The sequence below is a fragment of the Fimicolochytrium jonesii genome (assembly GCF_025526975.1).
Source record: "Fimicolochytrium jonesii strain JEL569 chromosome Unknown EV422scaffold_45, whole genome shotgun sequence".
Classification (NCBI taxonomy): Eukaryota; Fungi; Chytridiomycota; class Chytridiomycetes; order Spizellomycetales; family Powellomycetaceae; genus Fimicolochytrium; species Fimicolochytrium jonesii.
In genome coordinates this window covers 129,319-155,679 of record NW_026515712.1, presented here as the reverse complement: position 1 = coordinate 155,679, position 26,361 = coordinate 129,319, and the positions used below count along the sequence as shown (strand labels likewise).

At 54.0% G+C, this 26,361-nt stretch overlaps 5 protein-coding genes and 1 non-coding gene across 6 annotated transcripts; 4 read left to right on the top strand and 2 right to left on the bottom strand.

Moving 5' to 3' along the window:
• Nucleotides 1-144: 144 nt before the first annotated feature.
• EV422DRAFT_581873 (uncharacterized protein) lies at nt 145-2,526 on the bottom strand (the record flags this gene model as incomplete). Its single annotated transcript, XM_053073386.1, has 2 exons — nt 404-2,526; nt 145-336 (listed from the first exon to the last, which is right to left on the bottom strand). Exons 1-2 carry the CDS (start codon nt 2,261-2,263, stop codon nt 145-147), a joined length of 2,052 nt encoding a protein of 683 aa, XP_052920808.1. The 5' UTR covers nt 2,264-2,526.
• A 5,111-nt stretch (nt 2,527-7,637) lies between these two features.
• EV422DRAFT_572424 (uncharacterized protein) lies at nt 7,638-8,549 on the top strand (the record flags this gene model as incomplete). Its single annotated transcript, XM_053073123.1, has 1 exon — nt 7,638-8,549. One exon carries the CDS (start codon nt 7,638-7,640, stop codon nt 8,547-8,549), a length of 912 nt encoding a protein of 303 aa, XP_052920807.1.
• Nucleotides 8,550-9,682: 1,133 nt separating this feature from the next.
• Nucleotides 9,683-11,716, top strand: EV422DRAFT_623934 (uncharacterized protein; the record flags this gene model as incomplete). Its single annotated transcript, XM_053074245.1, has 6 exons — nt 9,683-10,027; nt 10,135-10,414; nt 10,473-10,603; nt 10,670-10,952; nt 11,022-11,462; nt 11,528-11,716. 6 exons carry the CDS (start codon nt 9,683-9,685, stop codon nt 11,575-11,577), a joined length of 1,530 nt encoding a protein of 509 aa, XP_052920806.1. The 3' UTR covers nt 11,578-11,716.
• A 1,271-nt stretch (nt 11,717-12,987) lies between these two features.
• EV422DRAFT_342645 (ribosomal protein S5 domain 2-type protein) lies at nt 12,988-14,706 on the bottom strand. Its single transcript, XM_053066472.1, has one exon. The coding sequence runs from the start codon at nt 14,431-14,433 to the stop codon at nt 13,354-13,356; it is 1,080 nt and encodes a 359-aa protein (XP_052920805.1). The 5' UTR covers nt 14,434-14,706; the 3' UTR covers nt 12,988-13,353.
• Nucleotides 14,707-14,792: 86 nt separating this feature from the next.
• On the top strand, nt 14,793-24,621 carry EV422DRAFT_548182 (secretory pathway protein Sec39-domain-containing protein). The gene is made up of 8 exons (XM_053071644.1): nt 14,793-20,844; nt 20,915-20,998; nt 21,065-21,252; nt 21,326-21,487; nt 21,563-21,659; nt 21,729-21,812; nt 21,893-22,048; nt 22,120-24,621. The coding sequence occupies exons 1-8, from the start codon at nt 14,980-14,982 to the stop codon at nt 24,403-24,405; spliced, it is 8,922 nt and encodes a 2,973-aa protein (XP_052920804.1). The 5' UTR covers nt 14,793-14,979; the 3' UTR covers nt 24,406-24,621.
• A 946-nt stretch (nt 24,622-25,567) lies between these two features.
• EV422DRAFT_t166 lies at nt 25,568-25,641 on the top strand. Its single transcript has one exon. It is a non-coding gene; the product is annotated as a tRNA-Val (tRNA).
• Nucleotides 25,642-26,361: the final 720 nt, after the last annotated feature.

Below are 26,361 nucleotides of genomic sequence, written 5' to 3'. Positions count from 1 at the left end.
TTAATTTGCACAGATTCCATATCAGCAAGCTGGGGTATATGTACACAGCAGAAACCATGGAATCAAATGCAGGAGAACCTATTCCTGAGTGGTCGAGCGGCGGGCCCAAGTTCAAAAGCAAAAAACAGGCGGGGATATAGGGGATCAAATGGCCCAGAAGAAAAAAAGGGAAGGAGGAGGAAAGGGGGTGGGAAGGAGCGAAAGGGTAGTGTTGATTAACACTATCTTTTCGCGCCTTTTTCGGAAGAGAGAGTTTCTGTGGGCTTTGCGGCAGTTCTGCAACACTATTGCCCCCTCGATGTGCAACCATCCAACCTCCGGGTCGAAGATAAAAGCCTGCAAGCACACACGACGATCCGATGAACCACTCTGATGAGAGACCGCGCGCTCAGGAAGACCGTACCACTCTGTGACTCGATGGCAGATCGGTATTGTGTCCAATCAGCCATTTGTAAGCGTCGCCAGCGGCATCCTCTCTCGCGGCCGACTTCTTGTAGTGCACGCGGGCGGTAGGGAATGTGATTTTCTGCCTCCTCTCACCCCCGCCGCTTCCACTGTTGGCGACAACACCACCTCCCGCTCTGTTACCATCGGCGTCGTCATCATTGAAAGAACCCCCGTTTGCGGTAGTGCTATTGCCAACGACGACGACTTCGATGATGACGGAACATGAGTGGCCGCCTACGTCTGATTCGCTGAAATCGAAGCGCGGGGGGTTGAGACGGCGCTTGAAGCATTCGATGTCGAGGAGGCCTGAGTACGTAGGGTGCGCGCCGTGCACGCTGGCGGTGTAGCGCACTCCGGTCTCGTCGCCTGAACGAGGGTCGTCGTCGTGCGGTTCGGGGGAGTCTATGCGGGAGCGCTTGCCGTGGGTATACGTGGAGACCGCCGAGCGAGGGTCAGGCTGCTCGTAGCGGGAGTCGGGGTGCTGGTGGCGGGATGGAGCGACGGGAGGTGGGGTTCGCGGACGACGGGCTGGCTCCCGGTCCCGCTCACGGTCTCGGTCGCGGTCGGAGATGTACTGGCGTGAGGAAGAGCTTGAAGGTTCTTGTTTGATGAAGGAGGTTGTGGGTTCTTGTTTGAAACCTCTAGACGAAACACCCGGTTCCTGCTTAAGGTTCGGTGACAGCGGAGGAGGAGGAGGCATGATTGCTCTGCGGTTGCCGCTTGGGAAAGTAGGAGGAAGGGGTGGCGGAATGGTATGGTTGGTGTATTGTTGAGGCGGAGGATGAAAACCTTGGAACGCTGGCTGATACGACTGCTGAAATTGCTGGAAGTCCCTGACCACCTTCTCAAAAGCGATCCTGGCGGCTTCCTGCTTCGCCTTTGCTTTGGTCGGGAAAGTTCCTTGCGTGGTGAACCTCTGCCCAGCGACAAGGACCGACGCAGTATACGCTGACGGGCTGTGCTGCTGGTGCTCGTACATGGGCATGTCAAACCTGCCAGCTTGTGCGCGGAGCTGCAGCTTGGAGACATAATCCACATCCTTCTCGACCAGCTGCTTTATGAAAGGGTCTCCCTTACTGCGAAGATGTTCGACAGCAGCCACGGTGACTGTGCGCTTTGCTTCTTGCTTGTTGGCGAAACCGCCACTCTGAAAGACCAAGTCCGCCACTGTCAGTTTGCAAGTAAAAGGTGGTTGCCCTGTTATCTGGTAGTCCGGTGGTGAGATCCTGGTTTTGACGCAGTAAGCTTGTAGGAGACTGATCGCAGCGGCGGCTTCCAAGCCCTCCTCCGGCCCGATCCTAGGGATGGTGATGCTGCTCGCGGGCGGTGTGGAGCTCGAGCCGTTCTTGGACGGGTCGCCGCTGCTATATTGAGGCTGGCGCTGGTAGTAGTCTTGTCCTTGCATGTTTGCGAGTGTGGTGGGTGAAATCCGTGGGGAAAAAGTGTCTGCAACGGCGGAGCACAGCAGGTGCGGGAAGATGCAAATACGCGGAGAGAGCGAAGGGCGAGTGTCCAGGCAGCGGCGGACGACCGGCCAGGAGGCACCTTCTGTCGAAGACGGAGTTGCTTTCAAGCCGACGTACAGTACTTGCGCCGTGCGTGTGTGGAGAGATGCTTGCTTGCACGATGGGAGACTATGTAACTGTACATAGGACGACGCCCGGAGCGCCTGGTCGAGCGTCTCTTCGAGTCTCTTTGTTGTCTGTCCAGAAACGCGTGCGTGCGGGTTATGAGGATTTCGGCAACTCCCAACCGTTCTCATTGAGAGACAAACGCCCGTAAAACGCCGATGGAGGCTGAGACGTATCTGCAACATAAAAAGCGGGCGAGAATCGTTTTATGTTACGTAGCGGCAGGTGGTTTGGGGGAAGACGCAGTTCTCGCAACAAGATGGAGCGCCAGGAGAGGGAACACATATCTAATTCCGCCTCCATAGTACTATGGCAACGTAGAAATGGAATTCACAGGATCAGCCAATCATTTTGGATATTTGTATCAGTGCAGAGATGGCATTTGCTTTTGTAACATGATATGGATGCAGACTGCATCAGACCAGCATCCGCACTGCCAACAGAGAAGATTTATGTCCAGATAGAAAGCTTGCTCCTGCAACCTTGTCCGACTCACCCGACTAAAGTAACAGTGAGATGATGATAACAAAAAGGCACCCATGACGTGAATACTAGGCCTCCTATAGTTCAAGATAGCACCACGAATCGCTTGAAATGGAGTCACAACGCGGGACTTCAGTCCTAAAAGGTAGCGAAATGGTCGCAGGGCCGTGCCACGGACACAACGAGAGGCTGGGTTTGTCGATGCGCCATGATGAGCGAAATCGACCTGAACTACAGTACTTCAGCCGCCGCCGTTCACAGTTCCACTACGGAAGTCGTCCGGTTGAAGGTCGAGAGCTGCTGAAATCCAGTGAGCCCTGTCATCGAACAGCTAACACTGTTTCGGAAAACGCCCGAACGAGAATCGAATAAGGAGCATCATCAGAGGCGCTCCGTCGCACTTCAACGAACGAGATCCGTGAAGGTTACATATATCCTGATCTGGAGGTAGATGGCAGTCTGGGGCCTGTTGGACTGTGAGCGACATCAGCTATCCCCGTCCAGATCTCTCGCGGGGGTTCACTCCGGTATGCTTTCATCTAGGTGATCGTGTCGTTTTGCGTTCGTTCGGTTTGCGAAAACGGTAAAAGCCGTCAATAAAGTCGTCCAACTGCCTACGTAATCGGGCGATCATGCGCGCAATGAGACGCCTTCGCTCAGCGGGTCCGGTGGTGGTGCCAACGCCGACAACGAGGGTTGGGACTGAACAATATCGCTTACGGCTGAAGCCTGCTGCTGAGTCCTGTTACCGCCGCCGCTTCTGGAGCAGTCAGAAGGTCTGAGGGGTGTTGTGGAGTCGAGCGAAGGGGGGGGGGGGGGAGGGGGGGCAGACGCACAGGCATGGGCTGCTCGCACGCAGGGCGTTCACCCCTTCTGCTGGGCCCCCCAACTCGAGCCATCTTCTCTCCTCTCAGCCCTCAGATTCCAATTTAGGTCATCGGTTCCATGGCGGGACGGTGAAGTCAGAGATGCCATGGCCGTGATTGCTATCCCGCGTCCCGGCAAGCCACCTGCGGACCCAGTATGACCTGAGAGGGGCGAAGCAATGAGTGACCACAGTTGTCTGCCGTCTTGCACTTATACTTACCGGGAGGATGTAAGCCCTCGACATGTCGCGTGGAATATTGTCTGCCCAATTGGCAACATGCACGCGTTCGGTACGCGTAAAACCTGGAACTGGAAAGACGTCGGGAGACGAAGAGAAAGTAAGCGTCGTGCGACGGTCTGTTTTGAAGGCCTTATGCCCTTAACGTCGATGTCTTAGACAAAGGGGGAAAAGAGGGGGAGGACGGGATGCTGTCAGACCCAGCGGGAATGGAGGGTGGCCCTGGGGACGTGGCGAGCAGGGCACGGAACGGGAATCGGGCTTTCATCAAATCGTTCGAGCGGACCCTTGCGCAGTTTGAGATGCGCTCGGACTTGCACAGCGCCAAAATATGCTGACAGTACATTATATGTACACGCGTTGTGGGGAACAACGCGTCGAAAGCTTCCGTTACGGTAAGAAAGTGCGAGGAGACGGGACTGTTCGGCTTGAAATACACGGGGTTACAAATGGCAGGGGCAGAGCAGATATAGGGAGCTGTCCCGTGAATCATGCAGGTGACTGCCGAGCCCGACGATAGCGCTTTGTGTTTTACCTGTCAAAGTTCACGCACCTGCTCACGGATGTCCAGGCTGTCGGACGCGCTCGGGCACTTCCTAAATCGTCAGCAGACTTTTCCTTCGGCATTGCGTGCCAAGCGTAAAGCAAAAGGTACGAGTCCCCTGGCAAGAAATAGAACCCCGGCCTTCGCCTGACAGCATGGCTACATCCTGAGCGCTGGACTACGAGGGATCGTTCCGCAAGGGAAAGGTAAGGTAAGGTAAGCTGTCAAGCAAGGCCTTGACACTTTGCCTTTCTCTTTCCCGTTGGCTGTCCCTTTCCTTTGCAAATCACGAGTTCGTAAACGATCATGTCCTCGCCCTCAATGGCCGACGAAACCACGCCCATATAGACGAGAGAAAGTAATGTTAACAAAAAGCGCGTTGAAACTTATAACTTATCCTTAGCATGCAGGACCGGGCGGATGATGTCCGCTTTCTTCGCCATGCCGGGCACATGCCCAAATGCGGCATGCCTGTACACCGTACGCTCGAGTCTGGAATGTTGCGGATAGAGGATCATCGAGACGAGAGGCAATAGCAGGAAGTCATACGGTATTGACGACCCGTGACGGCCGGGTAAATATCTCCTGATATCATTTTTCGGTGGACGGAGGAAGGCTAAAAAGGAGGAAAGAAAAGTGCGAGAGGAGCGGATAGTCTGAAATGAAAGCCGAGACTGTGTGCGCTTGAAGATGGACGGTCCAGTCGGGGGTGTGTGTTGGCGTATTGAGCTTACGTGATACGCGTCACAAACGATCCTCCCATCTCCGCGTATGGAAGTTCGCGCTCCCAGGGTCCCGTTGTGACGAGAAGAGTCGACAAAGACGCTCAACAAACAGCCAGGCAGGGTGAGAAAGCTTACCGTCCACCGCCTTTCTGTTGGATTCTGCAAGGTTCGCATGTGTTCCGGAATTTGTTTCGACGTCTTTGGAAGACGGCAAGCCATATGGCAAGAGCGCGTATGCATTTCTAACCCAAAAACGAAGATATAATATTATCCCTCAACGCGGTGATTGGGTTGGCAGTGACTCTGCGTCTGTTGACCCTCGTCGCCTCTCGTGGGCTCCGCATCAGAGTGCAGATGCACTACGACACGCATGCCCATATCGGGCTTCGCTAACTATGTCTGATTGGCGTTTCGACATTTTGTGACGCGTTGGTTCATCCTTGAAAACTCAAGGTTCCTGAAGAATTCAAGGTTGCATTGCAAACTGACAAAGCGCTTGGCCCAGCCTGGGCCGGCGCAGCGTTCTTTCGAGGAGCATTGGCCCTCTTCCAGGCCCAACCTCCACCATCCGGAAGTAACAATTCATGCAGCACAGGCCCACATTGACAATGGAGCCGATGTATTTTTGCGACTTGTTTCGGGTTGCGCCCAGCGATTTCGGAGTTCTCCGCCCTTGGCATAAGGTGCGTAATAGGAAGGGCTGGTCTGCTAAGCTCACTTGACTTTCGTCCATCTCAGACGCGCTGGCAACGCGTTCACTTCTGCGGGACGATGGGATTCGCGTTCCGACAATTGCATCTGCAGGCCCTAGCAGGGCCCGACAGTCCTTGATAAACGGGCAAAGCACCCAAGGGTCTCCGCCACATCCAGAAGAGACAAAAAGCAGGCCCCACTCCTAGACGAGCAAAAGTTCGTTTCGTTTGCGCATTCTTTCCAACGTACCCATTAAGTCCGCCTTGAGTGCGCGAAGGATAGCCCATCCTGCACTGTTATCCGAACTCTCATCGCTTGACAGGCGAAGTCTTTCTCAATCCACTTTCATCCCCAATTTTAAGTAATAGTAATATTACTGGGTCCTATTTATTGGACGCGCTGACGGTTTGTCCTATACGAGGAAAAGAAGTTATCTAGACGAATGCGAAAGTTCCAGGGGGAAACCGTGGTGGGTTGGGGTCGCCTTATGTGCGGCTAAGCGGCAGGGACGGACGCGTTACTTGCTTTCAAAAGCTTTGATACCACTGACAACTTTTTCATGACGCGTTCCTGACGCGTTTTCCTTGAGAATACTCGAAGGTTCACAAAGGGCACTAAAAGGTCCCGAGGCTCAGCCAGGTCTTCGACGGCGCAAAGGGAAGGCAATGATGGTTAATCGCGCTCTGGGCAAACAGAATCGAAGAATTTTCAGGACAGCACAAAGCTCTACTAAGGCCAGTGACGCGTCTGCCACTGCAAAACCACTCAAAAAGCGTTTTGCACTTTCTCTACGAGTTTCGGAGCTCCAGTAGGGGTTTTTGGAAAGGGAAGAGCATAATAGAAGGGGTGGGAGTGGCAGTCCACTTATTTGCAGATCATCTACTTGTATCCCGGCCCTGTGTCCGCATTTCTCTTTTGAAAACTGGCGACGCATTTTGTTTCCTCCGTGTGAACTTCCAGGGGTCCAGCACATGCCGGGACCTTGTGACGTGTTTATGAGCTCCTGGAAAGCGGGAACTGGCGAGATCCGTGGTAGAAAAACACAGAGCCTGCGACGCGTTCTTTCTAGAACATGGCATCCCTTCGCCACGCAAGGTTGATTTGGTCGGACAATGAGCAAACGCTGAATAGCCAGGAGAGTACAGCGTCTGTGCTTGTCATTGCTTCCACAAGCCTCACATAGCGCACTTGATGGCTTGCATCTTTGAATGTTTCTGCAACGTGTTTGTTGTCTCCTTTGCGGTGCAGGAAACCAGGCCCCATTGGGCTAGCTAACCTTACAAGGATGCAAAGCGCCAGATATTGAGCCACGCCTCTGGGATCCTGCTCTGCCAGGCCCTGATCCCCAAAAGACAATTCCCAAAAGAGGAAACCCAAAAGACAATCCCCAAAATGTCATACATTCCTACCTTCGAAGAAGGTCAAAGGCATAAGGATTGGCGCTCTTCTGACCCTGACTCCGCTTGTACCTGCCCAGGAGCCACCACCCCTTGAGGGGACATTTGCAACCCTCGGACCCGACTCGGGCCAACGATGAAAGAGTTAGCCATCTCTCGTCCAAGTCTGTCAGAAAGGGGCTTTACTTTAATAGTTGTGCCGGGTGTGGAGAAAATCGAAGATGAGAAAAAAAGAGTAATTGCGGATTGAGAACGGAAATGTTACGTCTTGGCCAAAGTGCTTGTAAGTACAGGGTGACGACGCAAGCAGCTCGACCACGCTTAACGCTCTCCGGATCCCTTTCTGATGCGAAGCGGTTATTTTTCAATAAGACTCGCTTGCTGCCATGTTGCTGTCGCTTCAAAGAACACGGGACGCGTCCAAGGCTCGTCAGGAAAACGCGTCCAACCTCTCACAACCTGCTTACGTGACAACTAAAATGACAAGAATTCATCCACGTGATCAAAGACCCCAAGTGCACGGTAAATTCAGCGGACGCAAGTCATCCAACCAACATTTCGACGATGATAACGAAGCCATCAAGATCGCAAACAACCATCCCGCATATCGCAATGTCAAGGCTCAGTCCCGAACTCCTCCTCCAAATTGTCCTTCTATGCGACGGCGCGACGTTCATCTCGGCTCTGTGCGTCTCTGATCTGTATCAGCTGTTGACACCGAGAGACCTCACAAAGAGGTTCGCTCACAAAGCCAAGTTGGGGGCAGTCAAGAGCCTTTCCATAGTGCCGGAAGAACACCTGCTTGTATTTGTCGATGAGTGGACTCGAGTGAATCACTTAGAAATCTCACCCAACTCTGAACATCTCGGTGTGGCGTTAGCTCTGATCGGGCGGGTGGACGCTTTTTCGCTCATGTCGACACGGGGTTTCCAGATCGACCTGGGGAGGGATCCGGACGATGGCGTTTCTTTTCGGCATACGTTGGCTGACATTGCTGTCGTAAGAGAGCACGTGGACCTGTTCAAGCACCTGACGGACTTCTATCCCCCGTCCCTCGTTCATATCAACCGTCTGCTTTATTGCGTCTGTGAGCAGAACGGCGACTTGGACATGATACGACATCTCCACGAGGAGTGTGGGGCCGATCTTCTGCAGCAAGACGGTCCCATATGGGTAGCGAGAGTAGCAGGGCACCGGGACGCCATCATGTATATTTTGGACAGGGGAGGGAATATGAGCGAGGCTTTCAATCAGTGCTGTGGGCGAGGTCACCTCGCCCTTGTCGAGGAGCTCATGTCGATGGGCGCGGAGGTCGTCCCGGAAGCGCTTGCGAACGCTGTTGGATGGGAGCAGATAGAAATTGCAACGCTCCTTTTGACGACAGATGTGGACGTGGAGTCATCGGAGGTGCAGAATGCTCTCCAGTGGGCGAAGGAGACCCGGCGGACAGAGATCGTCGCGTTATTCGCCATTGACGATGCAGAGAGAAACCTGGCTACGCAAAGAGATCAGGTGTCTCGGTGAGTGTCTTACATAGTAAACATCGGTTCCGCGACTACACAGCACACTGAAAGCACCGCGCCCAAGCTCATGGCTCGATGTTTTCTCTCACGGAAGCAAAAACGGTAATCCCGCCGATTCTTACACACGGGCAGCAACCTACATGATACCGGTACGGGGACCCACTTGGGCCGCCCGGGCCTAGCATCGGGTTCATCAACCTGTCCTGCCCTTCTCCGATTGTCTGCACTTCCCTCGACCGCTTGGCCATACGCAACTCTCTCCTGCTCTCCTCTGCTTATCGGAAGCCCACGCGCAACCAGTCATATTCGCTATCTATGCCCCTACAACCCTATCTATGCCCCGCCAAGTGCGAATTTGATGTCGACGGATGGCGTATGCATTAGATCTAGATAATGTTGGGTATTTACATAGAAACCATGATACAGCGCCCTGCAGAGGAGGGTACTGCCAGATGTCTAGATTGCCTCGTAAGCCCCAGTCCAGACGAGGAGTGCGCACATACTTTCCCAGACTGCAAGTGCTCACTTCATATATTCTCCGATGGCCAATATTTTGAGCTTCCGTATGATAACTCGAACTTTTTCTGGAGAACTTCGGACCCTGCTTATGTGAGACGCGTTCGCAATACGCACGCGCAAGGGATGCAACCTGCTCGGATGTCAGTCTCTGGACACAGTGCTCGTTGGTTCCTTACAACCCCCACCAGATCTTGGTAATCCGTCCCGCAATCTGACTTGGAAGGAGATGTGGGGGGCAAAAAAAGGGGACCCCTAATGAACGCGTTTGTGACGCGTAAGCCCATGTCAACAATTCAGGAACGGGCAATTTGCACCTGCTGTCATTCGGCATGCTGCTGTCAGTCCCTTTATTTCACTGACAACCAAAACAAGATCGCTATAAAAGATGCGAGGGATCTGTGGTCCCACTTTCCATCAGCGTTCAGGCTTGCCTTCCCGAAACAAGTTAGCGCATTCTACCAAAACGACCTCGACATTCCCAGGCTGCCGAACCTGTGTGGCGATACCTCCACACATCTCCGCCTTTCAAGTACCGCCCGTTCCAGCAGGAACCGCGTTATACCTACCAGTCTACACTCTATAGTCGTCTACCGTGGAATTTCACTCAGTTCAAAAATGCCAGTCCCCTCTGCCCCCGTGACCAGGCCCGAACCTCGCCTGCAAGCTATGCGGGCAACGTACTATGGAGCCGTCCTAATCAACTTCTTGACCCTCCTACTTCCCGCGCTCTACGGAACTCTGTCAAAGCTCTGGATTGCTCAGCTCGCGCCGTCTCAAGTCGTCACCACTGACATATACACATATGTCGGGGTTGTCACTGAAGTCGTGAATGAAGGCCTGTCACGAGTGGCATTCAATGTCATAGGCGACAAAGAGAAAGGCATGGAAAAGAGAAGAGGGCTATCCTGGACGCTCATTCTGGCACAGAGTGTGCTTGGAACGGCTTTGAGTGTGTTCTTTGTCTGCGCAGCGCCGGCGTTTGCGTCCTTTTCGTGCCGGAAGATGTAAGCTAACATTCCTCCTGCGTACCCACCTACTTTTCATAACTGGCCCTCTTTTTCCTGCAGGTGCGCGAAAACTCCATCACCTATGTTCGCATCGCCGCATTCTCCAGCCTCTTCTCCGTCCTGCAATACGCAACAACAACCGCCACCCGTTCTCTCGACAGACTCGACATCCCGCTCCTCATCAGCGCACTGAGCACAGTTCTCAATATCATCTTAGACCTCATATTCCTCTCCACATTTCGAGTGTACAAGGGCACACCCACTGCAAACACGCAAGGCGTGCTCCGCCTCTTTTGCGACGGCGCGGCTGCATTTGCCGGCATCGCGTACTTCTTCTATAGTGCGCGGCCCGGGGATGAAGCCTTCGATCAACGCATTGAAGGAACTGTCGCGGCCAGCGGTCTTTACGTTTTCGGAATCGGCTATCCGCAATGCGTTGTATCTGTGGCAGGTGGCGAAGATTGTGAGTCTTGGGTCTGATTATGCTACTGCTTGGGGAGTGTTCAACACCATTCGATGGGGAATAATGGTAAGTTCCATGTTGTTGTTCGCCGATGTTTGTATGGAAAACTTCTGATACTCCCTCAACCCATAGATGGTACCGGCAAGCGCGTTCGAGCAAGCAACCTTGGCGTTCGTGGGCCATCGTTGGGGAGAGTACAAAGCCCAGGCCAAAGTCAGCTCCGGAGATAGTGTGGATGAAGAAGAAGGCGGGAAAGATGAGCCCCGTATTGTGGCGGCGGACGACATTGATAAGACTCAAGGCTCGTTGGAGACCGAAAGCGACAGTGGTGACGGCGATGTCGACAAAATTGAAGATGGAAGCGACTCGAGCTCCATTGCTGACTCCAGCGGACCCAAATTGATTATGCTCAAATGTAAGTGTTCGCCAACATCTGCAATCCGTTTTTCGCACACCTTCGTCATCTCACATTCCCCTTCCACAGACGTCACCCGTCCTGCCCAAATCTCCTTCCTCTGGACTCTCGCCATCGAACTCATCCTCGCCCTCCTCATGTCCTTCGCCCTCATCAAACCCTTCGCCCTCTACCTCTCCTCCTCCTCCACCGTCGCCGAGCTTACAACCACTCTCTTCCACCAACTCGACTGGTGCTATGTCCTCTTCACCCTGCAAGTGCAACTCGTGGCGGTCCTCCTCGCCACGCGGCTCGACATCTGGTTCATGACGGCTCTGACCACCAATATCCTCTGGGTGCTGCCCTGGTGCATTGCGTTTCAGATTGGTGCTGTGCCGGTGGAGAAGGCGTGGTCGTTTTATGCGTTGGTCTTTGGGGGTGGGTTGGTGTTTGATTTTGCAGTTGTGGTGCTTACGCTGGGGGTGTGGTGGTGGGCGGTGAGGAGGGACTGGAGGGTGAAGTGGTTGAGTGCTTTGCATGATTAGGAGAAGGATCTGGGCGTAGGACCTCAAGAGATTAAGGACGTATTACTTTACTTCTCGTCTTTGATATGTGGTATCCAGATAGGCGGAGGTTCACCGTTTGAATGTATACCATTTAGTCTAGCCATCAATGTGTCTGGGTCACAGTAGTATCAATGCGAATATCGCACATCATTGAGTGCTGGAAAGCGGCATCCTAGCTGGACCGACGCGCATCAAGATGCGAACAGGCTGCCACCTGTTATGTTGTCTGTAGGGATTGGGTAAGCAAACGCGGAAAACGAAAGAACGCGTCGAATGTCGCTGATTACGATGTCCGACTCCAGCAAGCCAACTCCGCCCTCGAGCGCCGGCTACGTTCTCTGTCAATGCATCCAAGTCTACCAACGCAACTCTGCGGAAAAAATGATTCTGGCCCGACCCGAGCCTGGATACAAGCGCAGAAAGTCCGCCGATACCCTGCAGCATAGCCAATGTTCTCGTACCTCACGAATTCCTGCGAGAAAAGATGTTTAGGCCCGAATCGGGCCTCGATATAAGAAAGGAAAACCCGAACCATCAAGAATGTCCGCAAAACGCACGCAATCCTAGGCAAAATCACTCGGGTCCGACATAGGCCTGGATATAAGCGTAGATGTCCTCCAGCATATACACACTTATGCACACTTATGTTTCCTCAATCATCTGGGAGGACCTCGTACGCCCGATTCGGGCTTGGGACTCGGCAAATATTCTCTGGTGATATCCTCCACCACAAGTTATCAACTTTTTCTTCTGACTAAAAGTCGCATTGGTCTGATCGGGTCTGATACGAAGTAATCGCATGCTAACGATATCTTCCCGGACCACTGATGTTCTCTTCACTCGGAGGGCTTACGGAACGGAGGCCACAAAGGCGGCCCCGAGGCGGACTCGTTCAGAATTCACTTCGCTGAATATTGTCATGCATCACGATGTTGTCTTCCAACGCATACCATAATGCCCGAGTCGGGCCTGGTCGGTGGGCTTACATGGACAATCCGGTTGACCACAGCCTACACAAAATTTTCCGAGGGACGACATCAATTTCGATGACCCAGCGTGCTTGAAGCCCCGATTACGAAGATGCGCGGCGATGCCTGCAATTACGATCTTGGCCCCTCATTCCATAGGCAGCGTAAAACTGCGCTATCCATCAGCATCTGTATGGCACGGAGAACACACGAGAAAGGAGAACCGATTCGCTGGCCCCGACTCCTGTCGTTTCTAAGCAAGCCAGGATCCGAGCGCGGACTCTCCAACGGGAGGGAATTTGTAATACGCGCGAGGGAAAAACAAGGGTGAGCAAAAAAATCGCGTTTCCCAACTCCCCCTGTACAAGAAAACCCAGAAAAGGTGATAGGTCTCATCCTGCCATATTCGTACTTACAGTGCGTATAGGAATCACTAGGTCTGAGTTTTGGGAAACTGATGACAAAAAAGTGAAGGGAAGCGAAGGTGCTTTTATAAGGCGGCTGGATCTGGTTGAGATGTGGAGGGGTCTTGTTCAACCCCTCATGCACTTGCTGGACATCGAACCAGTCTCAGGTTAAACAACGGTAAGTTCCAGGACCCTGCGACAACAATCTTACTTCCGTAGGTTCGTCTTTGAGCCAAGGCAGGGCTCCCGCCATTCCGCTCCCGCTCCCTGTACAGTACATTATGGACCCCATGGATTCCCGCGACCAGACGACTGGTCATCTTGCCCACTCATTCACAAAAACGCGTCGCCTGCTTGCGAAGTGGTCGCGGATATACCACAGATGCCGTTCATGTAGACGTGGGCCTAGAACCCATTGGAATATATATGCATGGCCTCAACGGCCTTGGGGCTCTAAATGTAATAAAACACAGGGAACTTCCTACGCCGACGTCGTGACAGCCTTCCAAACAGCACCTTCAGTCACAAAATCCAAGACCAAGACCTCACTCTCAATGCTTTTCCCGTCGGCACCCTGGCTTCCCTTCCAAATCTGCTTAATCTTGTCTCCAATTTGCTGAAAGTTCTCCGTGGCGAGCGCCAACACTGTAGGTCCGGCTCCACTCACACACACACCGAGCAATCCCGGACAGTCAGACGGCGTCAGGGCGAGAATCTGCGGTAAGCCCGGCACAAGATGTTGGCGGTAATGCTGATGGATGCGGTCGTGCATGGCGCCCCAGATGAGGTCTGGCGATGGCGTCGGGCTGCATAAGGCGGTGGTGAGGACAGACAAGCGTTGCAGATTGAACACGACATCTTCGCGGGCGTAGGTAGTGGGCAGGACCTTGCGGGCCAATTTGGTAGAGAGCTCAAAGTGCGGGATCACGACCACGACGCGGATGCTGGGCGAGACGTTGAGTTTCACATGTCGACCGAGGCCTTCGATGGGTGGGAGTGGGAGATCCAGCCGGTGGTGTGTGTTTCCGTTCGTTTCGCCGCTCAGGCAGTAGTCATCCGGCGTCAACGCATGCACCTTCTTGTACTCCTCCTCAACCCCTACGGCCAGATAGCTCGCACAGAATCCACCCAGCAAACTCGCCGTGACGTTATCGGGGTGGCCCTCCAACATCAGGCAGAAATCCAACACTCGCTCCCGGCTCATACCCAGCTCGCACGCCTCGTTCGCCAACAGGACACCAGCGACCACCGCGGAGCCCGAAGAGCCTAGGCCCCTCGCTAACGGTATATGGTTCTCGATATGCAGCTTCAGAGGTGGTAATGGGACGCCACGGGTGGCGGCGGCAATATAGGACGCGGTTTGGGTGATTAAGTTCTGCGCGACGGTCAAGGGAACGGTGTGCGCATTGTTGCCGGAGTAGCTTATCACTGTTTCTTCGCCGGACTGTAGGACTGTGGCCGTGAGGTGAAGGTAGAGGGAAAGAGAGGCCCCGAGGACGTCGAAACCGGGGCCTAGGTTGGAGGTCGAGGCTGGGACCTTGATAGTAATCTCTCGAGGCATGTTGGCGGTTTGTGTAGTCTATGTGTCTTCCGATGCGTGTAGATTTTGTCTAATATCTAAAGCGACTTGCGCCAGTACGATTCGTAGTCGGGGATCAAGGACTGAAACCTGTTGGTGTGCCGAGAGCCTCGACCGTTCGAAACTGAGCACGAATGTGGCCAGAGTCCTCTTGGCCTTGGTCGGTGGAACTCGGTGCGTCCTCAGTGTCGCCTAGTGTCTCTGTATGAGCTTTGCAACCGGCAAAGCAACCTCAGGTAGTCCTCTCGTGGGCTGAACTCGTTGGGGCTAGCGGTGGGGTAGGATGGGGTTGTGCTGGGCAGACAAACAATGCGTCGAGGATGCCGTTTTATCGTCCCGAAGCTGTGACTCCACCACGTCAGCAGCAATTCCTCTCCAGCCAATTTCGCTTCGCCCCGCTAGACATTAGGCCCGTCTTCCGCAGAACTCGTTGGAAGCATATACATACGCACGTAAATAGTCTAGCAAGGGTTGGGTTGCTCATACATTGTAGCGCTGGTGCTACCAATTCAGCAACGATTCCGCAAGATGGCCGAGTCAGGGCGCCCCGACGACGTTGGTGGGATGCCGTCCGCGAGACCATTCCTCCACGAGCTTTTCCCGGTGCACCGCTGGCTCCCAGACGACGAGTCCATCCCGGCTCAATACCGTCCAGGCACGAATAGCTCGTCGTCCGCCGAGCCCACCTCGTACAGTAGCATTCCCCGCCGTTTCCTGAAGAACCTCACCGCGCGTCTGGTCCGCACTTTGGATGGTCTCGTCATATCCACAACGATCCCGCCAGCACTCGTGCAGCTGCTCCCGAACGTCCGTCCCGCTTGGATACTAGAGGCATCGCCATGTGGAAACTTTTTGGCGGTGCTTTGCGACTCGAGGCTTGAGGTCCGTTCGCGGACAGCCAACTTTGAAGTCACTGGGGTGGCTCGCCTGGACAGGGACGGATTTCCTTCTTGGCGGAGGGTGGCCTGGTCGTTTGATTCTCAGCTTTTGGCCGTCTCAGCCAGCAACGGGAGGGTAACAGTCGTACGGAGTGATGGGGCCATAATGTGCGTCATATCGCCCAAGAGCAAAGGGAGCGGCACTGGGAAGGGATCAACAGCGCTGCCCACGCAACCTGTCCAAGTCGATTTGCAGGCGTTGGGCGAAGGGAAGGGCAATGATTCAGTAGGATTCATAGATCCAGTATCAATTCTACTCTTCCTGCCGCCTCAGCGCGATTCGAAGGATCCTGAGTTGTCGTTCGAAGGACACCCATATACCCATGAACTGCTTGTCATCACGTACGATGGCCTGCTCAGGAGCTATCTAATCCACAAGGACGAACTTGGAAGCTCCCTGCCGCCACCAAACACCACCTCGTTCGTCCCTGCCATGCACACGAGGCGTGCCAGTTCACCCGGGCTGTCCATGCTACGGGAAAGCAAATCACACGCGGGTCGCATCACATTCTACCACAAATTCTCATTTGACCATTGGCACGAGTGCGTCTGCACGGCGACCATTGATGTGGAGCGTGGAATCATGCTGGTCAGTGGGAAGGCAGTACAGAAGAGCAAATCAATGCACTCCACGAGTGCGGCAACTGGGCCCGGGAGCAGTGTCGTGTCGGAATGGAAACTCTCCTGGGACAAGCCTTACTATCATATGGAGGGCCTGGAGCTTAGCGAGAGAGTCGTCAGTCCTCATGGATCAGACGAAGAGGACGACGAGCGGGGAGTATGGGGCGGATTGCGAAAAGCCTTGTCAGTCAACTCGGTGTTGATGTCGCTGCAGCCGTCCCGACGGCGGTTGTACCTCGATACAATACATCAGATTGCCCTCTCACCTAATGGGAAACGATTGGTCACCTTGGATTGCGGGGGCACGTTGAAGCTATGGGATGCACTTCGGCTCGATCTGGTGTGCGAATGGACTACCTCCGCCTTACGAAAGAAGCTCGGGCTTCCCTTTTCAGAGAGTGCGGACATCGCGAAACAGGTTACTGAACAAGGACCCGCGACGACGGTCCCGGATATCTTGACCTCGATGGGCTGGTGGTCCGACTCGAGTGTGTTCCTATCATTCGGAGACGGATATGTTCGAGTAGTAGCCATCCCATCCCTGATGGGACTCTTAGTGGCCGACGTTCCACCATTTCCAAAGATGCCAGACGCCGTTGCGCTGCAACCAGACCGCATCTTCATCCTAATGCACGAGACGGAGGTTGTGCGCCTGCGTTTTCGTGATGGCATATACACACCGATTCGGACCGTCGTAGGAGACTACGACACGGAAGGGCCTACCAGCGGGGCGTTGATATCACGAGACAAAGCGAGATCTATCCTGGAAATCATCGTTTCGCTTCTCTCCCGCCCACTACGTATCTTCACCTCGACAATTCTTTGGCACTGGGAAGAGGACGCCTCCCCGTCACAGAAAACCGTTATCGTAAACCGCCGCCACTATCAGCTCATGTGCCTGCTGAAAACCACACCCTTGGAAGCCATGCGTCGCAAGATCCACGGACAAGAGTACGAGGCCGCCCTGCAGCTTGCCCATGAGCATGGACTGGATATCGATGAGGTGTACAAAGCGCAATGGATGCGTGCGGATGTCACCGAAAACGCGATTGCGGATTATTTGGCGAAGATAAAGGATAGGGAATGGGCTTTGAGAAGCTGTGTGGAAAGGGTTCCGGCGACGTCGAAAGCTGCTAGGCTGTTGCTACGATACGGCCTGACGCAGACCGACGTGATATCGTTACAGGATGTTGAGCGAGAGGTCGAGGAATTGCTGGATGAGATTGACGAAGAAGCCGTACACCATGCGAGGGTGGGTGTAAACATGTTTGGAGCGTCAACAGCGACAATCTGCACATACCGTGCCCGAATATTGAAATACCTAGACCGTCTGGAGACCCATGCCGCGATATTTGCTGGCTCGTTCGATGAGGAGGACGCTGATGGCCAACGTATCACCTTTGCTGAGCACTTCGCGTGGTTTCGCGACTGCAACCTCGTCTTGCAGGCTGTGGATTTCGCGGTGGATGAGGATACGGTGGCCTTGGAACATCTGTTCACCCGCCATGGGAAGGACATCTTACCGTATCGGTTAGCTGTTCTGGACCACATTCCCGAGACCGCTGATCCTACCGATTACAAACACTTGCTGCCGAGAATCGAACCAGCAACACAGCGCGAGATAGAATGGCAAGTCATTCCGTGGCGACGGCCCGATTGGACCGAATCAGACAGCGTTAGGGAGTTTCTGGAGATGGTTGAGGACGAAGAGGAAGGCGAATCCAACATGAATTCTATCGCGACCACCTTACGCAACTCAACCACCCTGCCTCCCGAGATCATCTGCACAGTCTACCCAGCCCCTCAACAAGTCCTCAGCGAATGGTACGCGTCCCGTGCCCGCTTCATGGAAGCCGCATCAGGGCAATCCGACCTTGCCCTTGACCTCGTCCGACTGGGCATCCAGCATCACGTGAGCGGTCTAGAAGACCTCCGGGATAACCTCATCACGTTGGGCAAACTACTTTACGAATGCTACGATCCGACTTCGAAGGATGTGGTAGATCTATCTCTGGATCGGTTGTCCAGGTTGTCACCTGAGGAAGTTCTGCGGTTGTTTGTGGCGCAGTCAACGGACGAGACGATCGTTAGGGACGTGAAGCGCTTCGTGCTACCGTACATATGTAACCGCGCCATTAGAGCAGACCCGTCGTTGAAGGCAACGAGACCCGGCGATGAGTACGGGTTCCAGAAGCAGTCGAGTCTGACTGCTTCGAATCTGCAGATTCTGTATGGCTGGATCGCGAGCGTCGCGGAAGAGCATCTGGAGTGGTGTACGCTGATTCTGGAGGATTCGGTGGCGGCTGGATCTGAGGAGGAACGGATCGTGAGCGCGGATAAGCTGCCGGAGCTGGTGCTTGAGTGCGCTTACCGATGCCACCGGTCCGATGCTGCCGTAGGGGCGCTTTACGACCGGTTGCGACACTGTTTGCCGGTGGAAGAAAGTGAAGAAGAAACAAAGGGTGGTCGTAGGCAGGATGGCGGGAAACCTGGTGCGGCTAAAGCGCAACGGGGCTCGTCGAGTACGAGGAAACCGAAACCGTCATCCTGGGAAGATGAGTTGGATATCACTTTGGACGATGTTGCGAGTACTGCTGCCGGAACGCCAAAAGGCTTGAAAGGTCTCGACCCGGAACTCCAAGCGCGCGTTCGGAGGTTCATTGTGCATGTCAAAGTCGCTCAGATTCTTGCAGAGTACGGGCTTCCCAAACCCCTCCCATGGCTCAAGGACGCCGAAACGCATCCAGAACAGCAGCGGGCCTTGCTGTTGTTGCTTGCACGCCAGTCCTCAGGTGACCGTGCTGCACCTGCGGGCTCGGTAATTCCCGCAGACGAATCGCGGTTCGACGACGATGAGGACTGGATGGGTTTGCTGACGCACATGCTTTCGTTGCATGAGATGGGCGTGCTGAGTCTTGTGCCCCGAAAGGACATCTATGTGGAGTATCTCTCGGTCATTCTAAGCTGCGGACTGTTCAAGCTCGCGAAGCGGATCATGCACCCTGATCGGAAACTGCCGCCCTTGTCCGCGGATGCCATGGAGGGTTTGTTGATCAATGCCGCCAAAGAGTATTACGACAACGCCGATTCCGGGGATATGACTCAGGGTCTGATGAGAAAAGCGCGAGAATGTTTGAACGTCTTGCCATCGTCGCCGGCTCTCCAGACCGAACTCGATTTCGTGCAAGCTACTCACCAGCTCACCGTGCGATACAACCTCACGTCCGAGAATACCGGGGATATCATCCTACCGATCCAGATTCGCCTCCATCCCGATCGGGTCCAATTGATAGCGCGCCTCCTCTATTCGGAACCAGACGCCTATCGCGCTCCACTCGACGATCTGACCCGCAAGATCCTCCGCGAGCAATACAGCGCAACCGCCAAAGCGCGCGTTCATGCCCTTATCGCTGATGCTGCCCTGCGGGCGGGCGACTGCGACTTTGCCTACAAGACCTGCGAGGCGCTGTTGATCTTCATGGACGACTTGCACCCATATTCACGTGACGTGGCGAACGCCGTCTGTGAGGTGTGCATGGGTTTGGCCGGGGTCGCCAGCTGGCGTGAAGTAGAGAAGAAGATGAAGCTTGTCGGCCATGCTTTGACGCTTTGCACGGAGGAGAAGATGACGGAGGTGTTGGGCGTTTGGACGCGCCTGGAGACTGAGAGGGTCGCCTTGAGTGCTGTGAGGAGCGCGATGACTCATGGGGAGGGGGAGAATACTGAGGAGGATGCTCTGAGTCTCGTCGCAAACCGATCAGCTGGGGACGGTGCTTATGTCTTTAGTCATGAGAAAGCGTTGGGAGAGCTGGAACGCCAGGCATTGGCGTTTGATGATCCGGTGTTCGCTGCAAGCGAAGGTCAGAGGTTAAGTCAGTCCTCCTTTTATTCGACGGAGCCCAACATCATCATCAAGGGGAAGAGAAAGAGTGAGAAAACTTCTTCGGCAAGACGAATCGTCTTGGAAGCCCTCATGCGCCTAAAAAGCGTCCAAACATTCAATGACGATCACGAGAACAGGCCCGCGTCTAATGATCGAAAGACAGACGATAGTCAGTACGATGCAGAGTTGCTTAGCTTAGCTCGGGAGTGGTACGCCACAGACGCAACGTATGCCCTCGGTTATATGCTCGCCATCAAGGAGGACACGACAGCAAAACGATTCTTCGAGGAGCTTCCTGCGTCGCCGGTCAACGAGCAATTGGCTTGTTATTACTTTGCCGTACGCGCACTGCATATCGCCTTAGGTGAAGAAGACAGGGCAGAGTTGATCAATGAGCTGTATCGATGTGACCCAGCGGACATCCTCTCCAGAGTTCGTGAGATATCAGCGAAATATGGCGTCGATGAGTCTCAACCCCCGGAATCGGAGAACAGCGGTTGGGACTTGCATCTCGATGAGCACACTACCGTGGCAGATTTTAAGGCTCTTTCCCAAAACACCGCTACCTCCCCGCATGTCAAAACCTTACTCGCCACTGCGCTTCGCCATGCCACGTCCATGGCAACCAAATCGCAAGCACAGAAACTTCGCTCGCTCTATGACATGCCTGGTGTAGACATCGCCCGGTTCGAGGCGGACCCGGCGTACCGTCGTGAGGCGGTGCTAAATTTGGCACGGACGGTCGACATTGCTGTGTTGGAGCGGGCCTTTGTTTTGGCCAAGCATGTGAGCATCGATGATTATGATGTTGCGATCGAAGCACTGGAATGGTGGTTTGCGAGCGAGGCAGCTGGCGATGTGCAAGCGTTGATTGAGAAGGTGAAGCCCATCGTACAGAGGAGTGAGAAGATGCAAGATACTGTCGACCGGATCGGACAGTGGCATGCAAAGGTAGAGGGTTAGCTGCTGGCGGTACGCATACCGTTTGGCTGCTAATCATGCGTTCAACATCTTGTTGCAGATATCGGGGACTAGTCGAACAAAGCTGCTGCAATTATACAAATTCCTTGTTGACTGTGCCGAGTCGACACAAACGCACTTGGAGGTATGTCACCTCGTCTTCTTTTACCAAGTTTGTGCCGTGCGGAGTTGACGTGCACAATGTCCATAGACTGTCCCGCAAGTCAGCCTCCGCATAGACGTGCTGCAAAGGCTCGCCGCTGGCGGTAAAGCCTTGTCCATTGTCGACTTCAAGGAGCTCATTTCCTCACAAAGTGCGGATGTGGACACCTTTATCAACGCTTTTGGCCCTATTCGATCGATTCCCATTCTTGAGGTTGTCGCGGCTATCGTGCCCAGGTATGTCCTCCATAACTTCGTACATTTCTCCCGAGCGATTCGTGGTGCTGATTCGACACTCCCTTTTCAACAGTGTGCTACAGCTATCCCCAATCGCTCTTTTTGCTGATGAGGTTGATGTCGTGGATTTACCAAAAGCAGTCGTCGCTGCACCCGGCATTGTGAGCAAACTTCACGCACACTACCTCGATTCCAAATTACCGAGCGTGCCTTGGGAGTATCTAGAAGAACAGAGGTATGAAACACAAATTCTCGCGGAGTCCGATATTCCCTTATTTCGACTGATTGAAACCCCATCACTGCTTTCCAGTGTTGCCGCGCAGTTGTCTCAATTCATGATTTTGTTTGAGCACTTGAGCGCGGAGGATTTGCTTCAGATTACAAGAACCCTCACGGTCGCGGAATCGGTAAGTCAGCAGTCACGGGTCGCCATGGATCCTTCTCTGCCGGCAACCGACAACTGACAATACTCTCAGGCGATCGGAATCCCTGTGATATACCGGCAAGATCTTGTGTCAAAGTCTGATGCGCTAATGCAACAGCACGCTGCGGCCGGGAAGGTAGTGTGACACCCATCGATCTGCTTGTGCTTTCACCGCTCTCCGGCTTGACTCAAAGAGTCTGCTCATTACCCCTACAGGTATCCGAAGCACATTTGAACGAAATTCGAAGCATAAAGCGCCACCTGAACCTAATCGGAGGATTGGCGTCGCTTGTTGATAATGACTATGGGGAGACCATTGCCCCCGAGCGTGTACAGCAGTTCGATGCCTTATATGGAAAGGAGACGAATCAGGTACGCCCTTATTGCAGATTTTCGTGTATCGAACGCCGCCTACCTACTCACCATCTTTCCTCCAAAATTAGTTTGCAGGTGTCGTGATGCGGATGGTCATTGGGGGAATATCCCCAGTACTGGTCTACCAAGCCTGCAAACTTCTCAGTGCTGCATTTGACCAGGATCTGACCATTCTGTACCCTGCCACTTTGTACAAAGAAACGGCGTGGAGTATCCTCGGCGTACCCTCCGCTACACCTTTTGAGGGCGTGTTTAGGCGTGGAGTGGACTCACCCTTGGCGGCATTCGAGAGAGTTCTGGGCAGTGTGGCGCCCTATGCGCCTGCTCCTGCTGCTGAAATTGGGAGCCCACAAGCGACGGCTGAAGGTGGATGGCACGTCCATGGGAATGACGATTTTCGGGATACGACATCACCGAGCACGTCAACATCCACCGCACCCACGAAAGTGAATGAGGGATGGGACGATTGGGAAGAGGATCACTCTGCAAAACCCAAATTGAGTCCCCGGCCGTCGCTGACCGTGGATACCTCGCGCACCCACCCAGCACCCCAGCACCCATCTCAGACGGACATCGACAGCGAAGGGTGGGACATTGGCCACATCGAAGGCCTGAGCCCCGTGAAGACGAAACCGGCGGCCCCTGTTGAGCCGCTCACCATGGACAGCGGTTGGGATATCGACCTCCAAGGGCTCAGCCCCGTGAAGGAGAGCAAACCCGATGTGGAATCGAGCGAGAGTGGGTGGGATATTGATCACATTCCGGGACTCAGTCCTGTCAAGGAGACGACGAAGCCTGCGGAAGGGTTGGGCGACAGCGGATGGGACATTGATTACCTTGAGGGGTTGAGTCCGGTCAAACAGACGTCACATGAACCTTCTGGGAATCCCGGGTTGAACTCTGCTCTTTCAGACGACAAGGAGCAGGTTTCCGCAATCGATAGCGGATGGGATATTGATCTTAGTGGATTGAACCCGGTGAAGTCATCCCCATTGTCTGGCAACACTGTTCCTGCGCCGACTCCAGGGCCGTTGGGAGGAGGCCAGGAAGGAACCGTAACGCCGCATACACCGTCCAAGCCGGCGCCAGGACTTGAGGACGTCGTTCCTCCCTCAAAGGCACAAACAGCTGGCGATGTACTCTCAGAGCCATTCGACGTGATCATGGTCAACATCATGAAGGCACTGCGCGAATGCCTGACGACTGTGGTGAACGACCAACAGAGATTCGGGCCCGCTCTGGGTATGCAAATGCTCGACCTTCTCAAACGATATTTCATCCTCTCCGCGACCGAGTCGATCGTCATGCAACGCCGCAGGTTGTGTCTCATGGCCGCCGCCGCTTGGAATGTTCAGATCCGCGAATCCGATCTGATCGACATTTCGGGCCGCCAGAAGGTGTTACAGACGCTATTGGCCAGCACGCAGACTGCTGCGCAAGCTCAGGCCCTCGTGGCTGTCCTCTCCGAATGGCTCCCTCCTATCGGTGCGAGTAATACACAGCAAGCAGGCGTAAGGGGCTACCCAGTCCCAGCCTACCTCCAACTCTACTGGAACGCGCTGCTATGCTGGATGGTCGAACATCAAGAGTTCTCCATGGCGTTACTTGTTCGCGTCGAGTTTGCAGCGTTCAACATCCTGGACCAGAAAGGAGAGATGATCCTCCTGCAGACGTTGCAGGACTCACAGAAGTACGCGGAATACTTCAAACATGGGCTGCTGTCGCGTCACGCCCGGATACGGAATGAAGCGATCAGCGAATTGCATAGTGTCATGGATACGGCCCCTTCGCCTATGACAAATACTCGGAATTCGTCAACTTCCCAATTGCAGGGCCCATTCTCGGAGGTGGAACAGGATCGGTTCCTCCATGTCTTGATCTGCGCAAGAGGACTGGCCGCGCTGGTTGCCGGCACCCCATTGTGGCCCGCGGTCAGAGCATCACTGCTCGCATCCGCTCCCGACGTGAACCCCACCAATCAATTTGATGGCTACAATACCAACACTCGTCCGACGACCAACCACTCGCGCCTCCTCACCACAGTGGCCGGCGAACTTCGCGGGGCAGGCTACGTTGCCGCAGCCGCATCTCTTCTCTCCGCATCACCCTCCGCATCCGGGTCCCGCTCGCCTATCGCCTCACGTCCATCCAGCTCGCTCGGATTGGTTACATCGCCTGCCTCAGGCGCTGCCGACGGCGGCGGCGGAGTGTTTGGTCGTGTCTTGAATTTGGCGGTTGCGGCAGCTGGAGCCGTTGCGCATCCTTTGCTTTCGGGCCATGTCACTAGAGCGCCTATCCCGGCCCAGGAATGGGAGTTAGAAGAGAAGATGCTGGAACGGGTGGCGCCGGCCTGAGATGTTAATTACCATAGGGTAGGGGTTCCGGAAATGATACCTACGAGACGAGCGTCGACCGCAGACGCCATATTTATCTCGAGTAGTTAGTCGGCCGAATCAAGTATCATAACGAAGTTTTTGGGGTGTCCTGATATGGGGCCTGAGTTTTACAGATTTTTTCTCGTGTACCTACAACATGTACTGTATATACTGTGTGAAATGTTAAATGGAGAGGGTTTAACATCCCAAAAGATGCACGGGGTACGCGTCTTCGCCGTTCGGCGTGATGAGCGATGGACGCCTATAAGTGGCCATGCATGACCTGAGAATGAAAACCCCCTTACTTGGCATACATGTACAGAGGACTTGCAACGGAGGTCAGCTGCACGAGTTGCATTTAGCCCGACATGGGCCTAGATGGGTTCGGGAATTTGCATCGAGACTGCTGTTCTCCCCATATTGGCTGGCAGCGGCAACCTGGACAGAGAACCTTGAGATACGGAAGCAGAGTTGTGCATACATAACAGACTGGTCTGGCGTCAGTTCTGTAATGCACCTACCCATTCGTCACCCGTGTCTACGGAAGGGACCATTCGCTGGGAGTTTGAATCTGGAGCTGCCAAACGCGTGCTCGAAACGCGTCGAATTGCTCACTTCGCTCGGAAGCGAAAGCGGAGCTAGCGGAGTTTGAAATGACTTCACGCGCGATCGCGCTGTCACTCGCTTACGTACTCCACTGTCATTTTTCTCGCGCTCCCTTTTTCCGCTTGCGGTGCACGAGAGATTGAGCATTCCGATTGCATTGCTGTAACTTGCCAGAAGACGAGACTTAACGAGCGGAATGCATCCGAGAGATTCAGAGCAGTGCGAGAGCAGGGCTGCTTCGTCGCTAGATCCCCGCTACGGCTGCCAGCAAACTACGGAAATACTATACTCCGTGTCTCAGGTCAAGATCAACTTACGGGGCTTCCGTCGGGACTCGGCAAATGGCAACATTTCCTGTTCTTCGAATGAGGAGTCTCCCGTTGAACATGAAGCTAGGAGTGTTCAGCGGCGCAGCGGCGCACAAGTTTGCGCCGACATGCCGAAAAATCGTGGATTTTTGCGCGTTTTTGACACTTTTGTCGACCTACAGCGGGAAAAACTTGACATAGAGTGCGCCGAATAGCGTTACATCGAAGGTTTCTTGGTGTAGTTGGTTATCACATCTGTCTAACACACAGAAGGTCACCAGTTCGAACCTGGTAGAAACCATTTCTTTTGGATGATTCCATGTTTTGTATGGGAGCTTCCCGGAACATATTTTTGAATGATTCCAGTCCCGTGTCGGTGCTGTTTTGTATGGGAGCTTCCCGGAACATATCCAGTCCCGTATCGGTGCTGTTTTGTATGGGAGTTTCCCCGAACATATACGGGAAGTCGAGGCTTGTTGGAACGGCGCGTCAAGTTTGGCTCGAAGTATGTCAAAGAGGGAAACAGTGTGTTTTGTATTCGTAGACGAGGGATGACTGTCGAGCGGCGTACGATACTTGAATTCATTTTACGAGACTTTACAACACGTTCAGATCTGGACCAGATTGGGATTTGATATAAGATGTCAAACTGGACGTCGGAACGGTTTGATTTGTTCGGCGTGGACGAGGGATGACTTCGGACCCATCACGGAGCTTCACCCAGATGCGGTGAAGCTTGGCTCAACGGTTTTGATGGGACCGTGGAAGCACGTGAAAATCGGGCTCGATAAATAGATGTCAATTTGGGTACTGCTTTTTTGTTTGCCGAAGTCACCGCAAGTCTAAAAGATGCAACACCGCAGGACCGCCACGATTCCCCACGGAAGCCATTGGGAAGCCACGGAAGCCACGAAGGAAAGGTCGTTTATTATCGCCCACTTCCTCTTTCCTATTATTGCGATCTGTTTTGTTTGCGTGGATGACGGAGGAATTGCGACGGCCATGCGTGTTTCTGGTCTGT